The sequence below is a fragment of the Acomys russatus genome, chromosome 9 (assembly GCF_903995435.1).
Source record: "Acomys russatus chromosome 9, mAcoRus1.1, whole genome shotgun sequence".
Classification (NCBI taxonomy): Eukaryota; Metazoa; Chordata; class Mammalia; order Rodentia; family Muridae; genus Acomys; species Acomys russatus.
In genome coordinates, this window is record NC_067145.1 from 49,048,170 (window position 1) to 49,061,185 (window position 13,016).

Sequence of the window (13,016 nt, forward strand, 5' to 3'; positions counted from 1 at the left end):
TATGGTTCTTATGCAATATAGAACTTATGAAATTATCTTGAATTGGGTGTGTGACTCACTGAGAAAAGCTCACTTTGGTGAGAATAAAGACATGTTTTAAGCACCAATTTTCTTTAGCTATCTGAATGGTACTGAAAATGAAAACTGCAGCACCCTCTTCTGGCCTCAGTGGCCTTAGCTTAGTAGGTAATACACAGCAGACAGAAACAGTTAAGGCTAACCAAGTTCATCCAGACATGCGGTTTTTTAAACATACCTGAAAAACTTAGTTTCACTATTTTCTTGCGTGACTGTGTGTGGTCTGAGTGTGTGCAAGCTTCCCTATGCATACTCAGAGAAGCCAGAGAAGATCAGGCGTGCTGCTCTTCCATGCGCCACCTTATTCCCTTAAGAGCAGCGTCACACTGAAACAGGAGCTGGCTCAGCCCTGCTGATGTGACATATGTACGTATATATGAAGTATGAAAGTATATATGAAGTACGTCTCACAGTACTGGGCATATGCAAACATGACTACATCTAGTTTTTTATGTGGGTGCTGGGGATCTGAACTCGGGACCTCAAGTTTATGCGACAAATGCTCTGACCTGCTGAGACATCTTCCAGCCTGTAGTTTCATTACTTCTACGAACAAGTCATGTGGGTTCTGATTCTAACTTCAGAATAAGAATTATTTTAATGAGAATGGATGTTCAGATTTGAGTGGTGGATAAAAATGTTTAAAAGCGAAAGTGTAAAACTCAATATGAAGCGCCACAGCTTCCACTCTGAATGCCTCTTTCAACTGTATAGAAGTTAATTTGGTTGTACAGTCTTTTCATCTGGTTAATCTTAGTGTGTTTTTTGTTTTTTGTTTTGGTTTTTTGAGACAGGGTTTCTCTGTGTAGCCTTGACTGTTCTGGACTTGCTTTGTAGACCAGGCTGGCTTCAAACTGTATTTTTTATATGTGTTTTTACAATGTTTTTTATAATAAAATATAAAAACAAAAGTTTCCATTGGTCATGAAATCAAATTAAAAGGATAACTGCAAAGAAAGAAGGACACAAACAAAAATCTAGAAAGTAGGAAATTCTTTGTATAGTGTGGCTCTTAAAAAGTCAACAATAAGCCAGGTGAGGTGGCGCATGCTTGTAATCCCAGCACTTAGGGAGACAGAGGCAGGAGGATCTCTGTGAGTTCAAACCCATCCTAGTCTATGAAGCAAGTCCAGGACAGCCAAGGATACACAGAGAAACCCTGTCTTAAAAAAAACCAAAGCTAGCCGGGCGTGGCGGCACACGCCTTTAATCCCAGCACTCGGGAGGCAGAGGCAGGCGGATCACTGTGAGTTCGAGGCCAGCCTGGTCTACAAAGTGAGTCCAGGATGGCCAAGGCTACACAGAGAAACCCTGTCTCGAAAAAAACCAAAAAACCAAAAAAAAAAAAAAAAAAACCAAAAAACCCAAAGCAAAGTAAACATTAGAATAGAGAAAGATGGCACTGGGGATTAATCTAAATTAACAACAGAATAAAAGAACATTACACAGGTGGCATATATTCCTGGAATGGATCCGCAATTTAATAATATGTGCGTGTGCGTGTGTATAATGAATATATATCCATTCACACATAAATATGAATATATGTAAGAATTATTAATATGTATATATGTACACACACACACACACACACACACACACACACACATATATTTAAGACAGTTTGGAGGCTGATAGCACTTAATGGTGGTAATATCTGAAGAATCATTGTCAGTTTTTCTGGACATGATGGTGGTTTACGTTATACGGGAGACTGCTCTAATCTTTACAGGAAGCATAAAGCAGCCATGCATACAGTTTCTATCTATAGCATGTTTACCACTCAACATAGTGTGTGTGTGTGTGTGTGTGTGTGTGTACACACATGTATATCTACATACAAATGCATAATACCAGTAACTGTAAGTAAAGAACACTTGTGTACCCAATGGCTTGCAAGCCTGAAACCTCTCAGTGCAGACAGCTGTTGGGTAAGCACCACATGTATCATCAGTCAATTTAGGAGTTCCTACTCCCCTTCTGAGAGGAAAGATAACTAAAAATAAGACCTTAGAGAAAAAAGACAAAAGTCAGCTTCTTCTTATAGAAGGAGATACAAGCAGTTATCAACTCCCAAACAAACCAAAGACACAAAAATTAAAAACCTAACAAGATCACTGGAAAACAACAAATCAAAATGTTAAACTTAAGCTTGTTATCACCATAAAAAAGAGCCATAATAGGAAACTGTCAGTATTATACTGTAGTTAGTAACTAAAGGAAGGTAGTGGGTGAGAGAAGTGAAAAGATTTCATGTAGGCTGCCCAATTACACCAGTGACCCTCACACTACAGATAATTTCCACAGTTTGTCAGAGCTGAACAGGTGACTGTGCAGAGGATTAATCTAACACATGTTTAAGCACTATTCTATGGGACAGGCGTCACATGTGAAAGCTCTCTATGTTAGAAAGGAGGGGTGTTGATTTCCTAAACAAGTTTAAGTATTAAAAGAAAGAGGGAAGAAAAAAAATGCTCCAGAAGTAATTAGTAAGAAGGGTATCTCTGGACACAGGTAAGAAAAATGTGTCTCCCCGAGTAGGGGGGACAGATAACAGTACAGAAGATAAGAGCATCAAAAAGGCCTAAAGAAGCACGCTAACACACAGTACAAGTGGCAACTAGAAATCGGAGGGAACTGACATTATCACATCCGATACAGCACGGGGACTGCAGCACTGGAACAGAGCTGCATCTTGTCTCCTGTAGTTGTCACTTTTATACAAACACTTCTCAAACTTCAAAAAGGATTAAGCCAAAAATCTCCCTCACAGACGTTCATAGACACTTTGTTTTATAAATTACTCCACTTCATCAAAGAATGAACAGCTGTCAATGAAAATTTTTTGTTATTTGTTTTTTAGGACAGGGTCTCACTAAGTAGCCTGGATAGCCTGGAAATTACTCTGTAGTCCAGGCTGGCCTCAAAGTCACAGATATCTGCCTTCCTCCGCATCCTGAGTGCTGGGGTTAAATGTGTGCATCATCAAGCCTAGAAAAGATTTTCTCAAAGTGCAACCTGCATAGGCTTTAAAACAAAACTATTTATCATCTCAATTAGCCCCACTTTTACCCTTGTCATGCCACTCTAAGGGTGAAAGGCCAGTGCTTCATTTTCTCTATAACTTTTCTACCAGGTTAACAAAGTGAAGTCACTATGACGGAATGCAGGCCACTCATTCAACTCTATGTGCCTAGTGATCTAATGTGTAATAAAAATATATATGCATCGTAAAATGGCTATCTTCCTCTTTTCATTTTACTACTGAGGAACTAACAGGGTTATAATCTAATTGCTTATAAGGTTTAATAAAAAAAATACTTAAATGTGACACCTGAATTAAAATTTTACTGAAAAAGAGCTTTAAACATGAACCTGTGAATTAATCACCCTCAGACTATCTGCCAAAGCCGAAGTCACTTGTCAAAAAGGAAACAGAAGTCCTAGAAATGCAATTCTAATTTGCATTCACTGGAGGAAAACTTAGGTCTATTAGTTAAATATGGTACCCAAATTTCAGGTTATTGAAATCATATAAATTATAAATATCTATGACTAAGATGTCAGTGGAAATTTTTTGTATGGATTAAAATAATTCATTGAAATTACTCGTAAATAAGAAGCAAAACTAATTCTATTAGAACTTTAAATGAGACAGAGACAAAGAGGGCAAATTTAAAAACTCCAGATTGAAACTTAACAATAAATATATAAACTATTAAACAAAATCAGGAATATAAATTACTTTCAAACACCTACTCATATCCATTTTAATGAGAATTAAAAGATACAATGTGTCAAAGACATTTTTAAAAACTAGTGGGGTAAAATAAGTGAATCAAATTTTGTTTATATCCTAAAAATTACAAACACTTTGAAAATGTAGTGTTAGTTCATTGTTTTTCCAGTCAAAAACTTTCTATGTTCATCGCCTCTATCTTTGGTGTCACTGCTACCAATAAGCACAGTATACAGCTTTAAAATCATATCACCACATTTAACTAGGGAAAAGTAAATCAATGTTACTTCTTTAAAAATAAGATATAAAGACTATTTGTCTCATGGTCCACAATACCTGAACATCATGCCAAAATGTAAAAGTTTAAAGGGAACATCAGTCTCCTCTAACTGCACCAAAAACTTGGCTACTGTACGCTGGTGGGCAGAAGCTACAAAAAGACGTAACATACATAGATTTTGCTCACAATTAGTAAAAGAAAGGGTCAATTTAATGTGACACTACAACAGGACAACAATTCCTTCAGGTCAATGTGCTACAACTTGGTTCTCTTGTAGCTTAAAAAGATAGTGTACTTATCTTAAATTTACATAAAACATTAGCAAACATGGTAGTTGTTCATGATTAAAATAAAACAGCAATGTAAATTAATTTAACACAGTGTTAAATATATTCACATGATCACCATTGTAATTCAAATGGCCACTAATGAAGTTATAGGTCAATATATGTACATAACATTTGCCATAGCAGTTTTTGAACTTTTGAGTGTTACAAACCAGGTACTTTTACAAGACAATAGTCTTGTAACAATTCTTCATATTATGAAAGGAAATAAATGTAAGTAGTTTCATTCCTCGGGGGGGAGGGGCAGACCTCTGAAAAGTCAGTGCAAATTGAAGACAGTTCTACCTCTTGAGTGTTTGAACTTGACCAAGATGGACTGCTATAAGCTGAGGAAAACAAATCTTAGGGTGTTAATGAATCTCCTAACACAGTCAAGGGCATTCAGCAGAAGCATGCCACCAAGAGGAACGTTGAGTTCTATAGCAGAGCCTTCTGAGAATATGCTTGCTGTGGCTGAGGTGGCTGCTGGCTGCCTCCTGTTTGAGGCAGGGCTGATGACGTTAAAGTATAGTTTGGCACCTGGGACATATTAGGTCCTGCATTCTGGTATATAGTGACATCAGCAGGTACAGGCACAGCAGCAGGGACAGCTACAGGTACAGCAGCAGCAGCGGCGGCAGCAGGAGGACTATATATTGAAGCCTGGCTGGGATACGAATTTCCTTGAACAGAACTAACCATTGCACTGTGGAGAGAGGGAAACACTTAATTAGCTAAATAATGAATTATGCACAAATTCAGAGAGAAGCAGGAAAACTATTACACAATTCATTTGATAATTTATTAAATATATATAGTATCAAACTGGTATTTAAGCACTGGGATGCTATGAATAAAGAAAAGTAAGTGTCTATTATTATGGAGTTTACATTTCGGTAAGAGGAAAAAAACCCAGTAAATTTATAGTATGTCAATGGTTAAAATTGCAGCGAAGAAAATCAGGGCATGGCAAGCAATACCAGAAGTACCTGAGATAATGGAGTCTCACTTGTGTAGGGTGGTAGAAGGAGGCTTTTCAGGTAAGGGTTAATTCAAGGAAAGATCTTAAGAAGGCAGAGGAACCATGCCAGCAGTCTAGGAGAGGCTAAGAAAAAAGCCTTTGAGGCTTAATAACGACAGGTATGTTCAAGGAACAGAAAGGAAGCCAAGGCAATTGCAGAGGAATAAGCAAAGAGCACATGTGGTATAAGAGATAGAATGGCCAGTAAGAGGAGGGGCAGAGGAAGGTCCAGTGCATATTTTAGGAGCCACAGGGTTATGCTTTGGGAGTGAAGTGAAACAAACACTGGTTTGTTTTTTAGGAGAAAGGTAATTGGATATGACTTGCATTTTGACAGGCTCACATGGGAACATAGATACAAGAGCTGGCAGGGGTCCAGAGCCATAGTGGAGACAAGAAAAAAGGGCCACACCCTACTTTGGAAAAAGTGCCATTGAAATCTGATAATGGACCAAGGAGTCTAGAATGTCTAATTTTATAACTGATAAAAATAACTGGAATGGCTACTTACTAAAAGGAGAAAATTACACTTGGGACTATAGTTGACTGGAACTAGAAAGGCACGGGCAAGAAGAATTGCTTTGGAGAGATCACATGAGATGCCTACAAGACACAGAAGAAAACTGGCACACTAAGGAGGCAGGCTCAAGATAATCTCTAGAAGCTTGAGGCCAGCGTGGTCTACAAAGAGAGTCCAGGCCAAGTTTTGCTATACTGAGAAACCCTGTCTGAGAGACAGAGAGACACAGAGAGAGAAAGAGACCAAAACAGAAAAAGAGGTGGGCAAAGGAAAAGAACAAAAAGTAAACAATGCACATGCGGTCTGGAGTCCCGAGGGAGAGCAGGAGTTGAAACAGACACTAGAGTCCTCATTCAGACATAGGGGCCAAAGGATGTCCTTGGGAAATGCTTGCCCAGAACAGAGCAGTCCACACAACGAGCCCTAGACTTTATGTCAGGAATATAAAGGGGACTGGGGAACAGTAAGCAAAATGGAAAACCAATTGACTATTGCATGACCTAGTAAACCACATTCAACACAGGGAAGGGGATGACTGGGAAGGAGGGTAGGAGACTTGTGAAATGAGCATAGGATCCAGCATTATGGACACGAGCAGCACCTTCACAGAACAGTCACAATGTGCTGGAGAGATGTAAGCATGATCCTCTCCCTTACTGCCCTACACGCACATCAGAAGACGGGCATCGTACACACCAACTGCCACCCCATCTACCAAGTACCTGCAACTGTACCTGTTCAGATTGCATCTGTATCCATATGTGCCCGACCTTACATGCAGTGGCACATTAATGTCTCCTCTAGAGGACCCCTGTGCATTCCACAGGTGCTTTCTGTGGGGCATGTCCTGCAAATGTTTGGCCTTCTTGGCTTGGCTCCTATCCATTCTCTAGTTAGTCCTCAGCTTGCCTTCATTTTCTCTAGGACACTTATGCTATCCTGTTTCCTATCTGTTGCTCTCGGGTGCCATCAGATGGTACATGTGCATCTGTCACTGTTTCCTCTGGTGACTGCCATTTTATGTGTCTACTCTCCTAAAACTACAGTCACTTTAAGAGCTGGAGTTTCTTTCATCTTTTTGCAGTCATCTGTGAAGGACACAATTTTATACCAGGAACTCAGTAAATAAGTAATATTTAAATGTTAAACTGTTAAGGATGACAATTTCAAATACTAAACTAAGATAGAGGTGGGTAGCTGTTTTTCAATTCCTCAAAAGGATATCACAAAGACTCTGAGGTAATATGAAGAACTGGCATACATTTAAATATGTATAAACGCAAATCTGTGTTTAGAAAAAGAAATAAGGCAACTGTTGGCAAAGCAAATGAAGAATTAAAAAAAAGCAAAATGGAAGAAAAAAGCAAGGCCTGGGGTGAGTGACAAATGCTGTATATCTGACTAAGCTTTCCAATTGTAATTTAAGGCTATCAAGATTTTCACTGATTCACAGGCAAGTTTGCCTAACTCTCTTCAGCACACATCTAGGAGGCTATTTGTTCAAAAAATTTTATACACCTTAATTAATATAAAACTACATCACTTTCCATCTTTCCTCCCTCTAGCCCCTGCCCTGATCCCTACTCTCAAGTTGATAGCTTCTTCTTCTCTGATTACTGTTACACACATATACATGTGTGTGCATGTATAGGTATGTAAAAAAACAAACACAATCAGCTGAGTCTGTTTTTATTGTATGTTTCAGGACTGATAACTTTGTACTGGAAAACCAATAAAGGCATGCACAGGAGGCCATTTCTTATTCCTCTGCATACAGTTTTAGTTTTAGAATCTGTCCCCAGGACATTTGGAAGGCGCTCACTTAGGAGGTGGTACTCATGCAGTGTCCAAATACTGTGTATGGTGGTGACATTATTTTGAGAAGACAGTAAGGATGAAGCCACCATAGCTTATGGATCTGTTTATCAATTACTTCACCTGTTAAACAGCGGTTTAAGAATTTAATGAGAGATGCAGTATAAACTGGTGGTAGAACTCTTGCCTACATAAAAGATGAAGGTTTTGTCCCCAGCACTGTGAAGAATGTGTGAGGCTGCAAGGGGGCAGACATGGACAAAAAGCAACTTGTTCAGAGTAACTGATATGAAGCTGTTTTGATTTGACATGGGGCATGGGGTAGTTAAGAAAGGTCTCACTGAGAGAAGGGAGTCTTTGATATAGGTATGTACTTCCAAAGTCAGGGAGAAAAAAAGGGAAATTAAAAAATAGAAAGATAGAAATAATAAAGAAAAATTAACCTTAAAAAGCTTCAGCAGAAAGCCACCAATGGTAATATTAACTCTTTGAAATGAGTGATAAATTTAACAACCTGGAAACACTGATCAAGAAGAAAAGCAAATCAATCAAAAATGGAAAAGAAAGCTTAGTGAACATATACTAATACTTCCTACACAAATATGATTTAGTTTCTTAGTTTCAAAATACTGTCTAGTTGTGGGAAATCTATAAAAATATGCAATTTATTATATAATAAATCATAAATGCAGATAGGTACCCAGTGCATTAAGGTGCCTGAAGATTTGAAGAAGTTTTCCAAGAAAATATATCCAACTTCTATCTTTCCAAGAAGTAAAAATAGGAAAGATAACCAACATAAAATATGACAGTATGGCATGGCACACTATGGCATCCAGGGCAAAAGCAGACAGGCGGGGGGAAAAAGGCCTTGACAGCATCAGAGAGAGAAGAGAGAGGGCAAAGAGAGGAGAGAGGGGGTTGACAGGGAAAGCGGGGGAAAGGGAGGGAGGGAGGCAAGGAGGAAGGGAAGGAGGGCGGAAGGGAGGGAGGGAAGAAGGAAGGGAGGGAGGGAGGGAGGAGACAGACACCTGGAGATACTGACAAGGACTGGAGAATGAATGCCATAGTCTGAGTTGATGAGAACTCATCTTTAAATAGTAATTGCATTCCTAAGGACAAAAAGCTGTGCAGCCGTGGTGATCAGGTAAGAAATTATTAGTATCCAACTTTAATAGATCTTGATATTAATGTGAAAGATTCATTTTGGAGATTAGTAAATAATTATATATTAGTCATCATCATGATAAAAAGACAATGCAGGGGCGAGATAAGAAAAAGAAGTTGGTGTCCAATGCAGGCTTTTAGCTCAGCTACGAGGTAGACAGTGGAACTGTGAACTGAGATAAGGAATTACAACATCAAGGGAGACAGCCAGCGTTTACAGGCTGCTTAGTACTTGCCCAGAGCATACTGATGCTATACCCCCATCCACCATCACTCCAAACACGCCGCACTATGAGAAAGGAAATTGAATTTCAGTGTTCAGGCAATGTGATCAACTCTGGAGCCAGATGCCTGGTTTGGATCTTAGCTAAGTGGGACGGGACCATAGTCCGTTTCTCAGTTTCTCACTAGCAAAATAGGGTGCCAATGCATCTCGCTCATAGGTTATTATAGGGGAGTAAGGCAGTCAGTATGTGTTAAACATAAGCACATCACTTGGTCTGCACCATACAGCCCGTATTAGGCATTTTCCCCTACCCTCCTTAAAGTGACTTGAGCACCCCAGACATGACAACATAACAATGTGTTTAAAAGCTCACACACTCTTTGTGGAGGTACACTATAATAGTGCGGTCCATACAGGAGCATTTGTAGACACGGCTGCTTTCTGGGAGTGTGCCTGTGCTACCTTACAACCCTGCTAGTGAACTCTTAAAGCCTACCCATACTTGCTTCAAGGAAAAGAATTAGCCTACATTCGTTCAAAACCCACTCTACACACAGACAGGGAGGTCTGAACACAGTGCCTACCTCTAGCTTTTCTTATCCAGGTTTATGCTTACAGACCATTACAACCAATTAAAGAATTTTAACATTAAACCCAAACAACCATCAACAATCAAGTTACTTTGGGTAAGAAGCCTGGGTCTGCTGACTAGGAAGAGCTGGGTTTGCTGAGGGAGGAACGGCTCCTTGGCTGATGGAAGATAGTTGCTCAGGGGGAAGACTGTAGCTCTGGAGATGGCTCATCTGTGTACTCCCTGCAACCAGGTAGGTCCCACTTTGAGCAGGTCCTGGATATACCTACAAGAGGTGATAAGGAAACATTTCATTACACAACTCTAATGCACACTCCAAACTTAGCAGAGGCATTCAGTTACTTTGCCCCTTTAGAACTTTTTCCAAATGTTACTTTTATCAACCAGAATTTTATAAAAAGCACTTTTTAGTAGACTGGTGATTTTTATCATTTTGCATGTGTATGTGTGTTTGCGTGAATGCATATGTATGCATGCATAAGTATGCAATAGCATGCGGGCCAAAGGTTGACACCAGGTGTCTTCTTGGATCATTTCCCAACTTAGCAATCCAGCCAGGGTCTCTCACTACAACCAAAGCTCATCTATTTGGCTACTACAGCTAGCCAGATTGCTCTGGGGATCCCTTCTGTATTTCCACATGCTGGGATTACAGGCAGGCGACCATGCCCAGGTGGCATCCACAGAGAGTTGGGAATCCAAACTGCAGTCTGGCAAGAACTTTACCCACTGAGCCTTCTTCCTAATCCAGGTTTTTATTTTAAAGCATTACATGAACAGATTTTGTTTTCATATAGAAGCATTAAAGAAATACATTTCATACTATACAGCCTCTATATTAAATTTATGACATATTTTCTATGTTGCTCTTTTAAAAGTTTTTTATTTATTTTTTAATTCTGGTTTGTTTGGTTTTTTTGGTTGCCTGTTTATTTGAGGGGGGCTGGAGTTGGGGGAGTGTGGAGGTGAGAAAGATCTGGGAGGAGTTGTGAGAGGAAAAACTATGATCAGAATATATTGTATGAAAATTGTTATTTTCAATTACTATACACACACACACACACACACACACACACACACACACACACACACACACACACATTCATACTCACACAGAAATACAAGAATGAGAATCCCAACACTTTGGAAGGTACTTGAATTCATTATTTTCTAGCCCTAGACTCTATTTACAATTCACATATGTAAACTGCAACTGACTGAATGGAGAACAAATTAACTTGCCAAGGTAGCGGTCAGCAAATTTTCTTAGTAGGGCCAGTGAGTCTGCTGTAAACACTCAATTTTATAGGTTTAGAATACAGCTACATACACAGCAGAAATAAATGGGGAGGCTGTTATACTGACTGGTTTGCTGTAGCCTATGTGGGCCAAGCTGGCCTTAAACATGAAGCAATCCTCCTGCCTCAGCTTCCTCCTGAATGCTCAAATTCCACATGTGCAGCCATCCTCTCTAGCAATTAGCCTATCAGCATAAGCTACCATGACTCACTGAAGTCTTAAACATTCCATCTTAATTTTTATTTATTGTGAAAGTCTGTTTACATACTTGAAAAGACATTCTACTGTCTTTACAGTGAGATTGTTCTCATGTGCTAAGGCAACTAGCACAATCACCAAAAACAGTCACCTATATTTCATTAAATGTAAAAGACTCACATCAAAATGGTAAATCTCAGAAGAATTTGGAATTAGCAAATGTATTCGAAATGATAGAAAAACTGGTTTTAACCACATAATTACATATAAAATGTTATGAGACCAAATTTTAAAGATTTTGATTTACAGGTCTAGAGTAGGGTGAAAATATCATTACTTTTAAAAAGGGGGTGTGAGGAAACTACTTAGTGGGTAACTTTGCTACTTATATACACACACACAATACTGGTATATTCAGCACATTATACATTTGTGAACTTAAAATGTTATTAATTTTTTCACTGTAAATATTATGCCTTTTGGGCTACAAAGATGACTCAGTGGTTAAAAGCACTTCCTTTTCTTTGGGGGCCAAGTTCAGTTCCTAGCAGACTACTCAAAACCACCTATAAATTCAGCTCTGGAAGATCCAACACCCTCTTCTGGCAACCAAGGGGCCCAGTACACACAAATGGTATAGACTCACAAGGACATAGACACAACACATGCATTTTACAAAAACACAGACATTTCAAATAATCTCAAGTACATTCAAGGATCTGCACAGCACCCCTGAGCTTTACATACCTGGGAACCAGAAACACCAGCTGACTGCACATAATACTGCTGATTCTGTAATTTTGCATACATAGAATACATTGGGTCTTCATTCATTAACTTCGTATACAACGAAAGAGCTTCCATCACCTTCACATTTAGTTCTGAGAGTTCTGAATGTTTTCTGAAACATTACACAATAATTTGATTGCTAAATGATACACTGCTCTAAATTATGACTCATCAAAATAACAAAAAGTAATCAATAGACTTGGGACAAAAAGATTTTTTTCCTTTGGCCCCAGGCAGCAAAAACTGTTTTCAGGTTAGTATCCCATGCTGGAGTACTTGACTGTAGCTGGAACTGCCTGGATGTCCTCATTATCAGCAGCCAGCCAGCCTGTGGGCTCTGGTAATGCTGTTTTAGTAAGCACAACTACATAAAAAAAGAGAAAGACGGCGAAGGCTTATGGGAGCTTTGCTTTCCAGGAAAGAGCAAATGAGTCTTAAATCCTCACTCATATCAAGGTAAAAGTGGTGAATGGAGAACAGTTATTTGATGTTATGTGTCTGTGTGTGATGTGTCTGACAGCTGCATGTGCACGTTGAAGCCTGAGACACTCTGGGTATCTTTTCTTTATGGCATCTACCTTTAGTTTGAAGACAGGATCTCTTACTGAACCCCATTAAGTCACCTTAGCTGGCTGTGCAGTGGACCTCAGTGATCTGCCTCTGCACCACGCCTCTTCCTCCCTCTCCCCACCACTGCTGCCCTGGTTGAGCCTCTAGGTCCACCCACATCATGCCCTACTTTTTATGTGGGCTTTGAGGAGCCAAACTCCGGTCCCTGCAGTTGTGTGGCAGGCTCTTTACCATATGAGCCATATCTGCAGCCAGGAGTACCTTTTTCAAAAGGCAGTTTACTCAAATGGTTTCAGAGAGAAAGACACACAATTCAAGCTCTTTACCTATCAATATCTTCCAGCTTTTCATCAATGAGAGGTCCCATCTGGTGACACATTGCTAAGATGACAATTT

General features: G+C 39.4%; 1 protein-coding gene across 1 annotated transcript in view; it reads right to left on the minus strand.

The window, feature by feature from the left end:
• Window positions 1-3,792: 3,792 nt before the first annotated feature.
• The window catches only part of Stam (signal transducing adaptor molecule), a 53,584-nt gene continuing 44,360 nt past the window's right edge, over window positions 3,793-13,016 (minus strand). Inside the window, exons 11-14 of the mRNA XM_051151297.1 lie at window positions 12,947-13,001; window positions 12,009-12,162; window positions 9,854-10,029; window positions 3,793-5,129 (exon numbers count right to left, since the gene is read on the minus strand). Coding sequence (XP_051007254.1) covers window positions 4,862-5,129; window positions 9,854-10,029; window positions 12,009-12,162; window positions 12,947-13,001 — 653 coding nt within the window. The 3' untranslated portion in view covers window positions 3,793-4,861. The remainder of the gene's footprint in view (window positions 5,130-9,853; window positions 10,030-12,008; window positions 12,163-12,946; window positions 13,002-13,016) is intronic.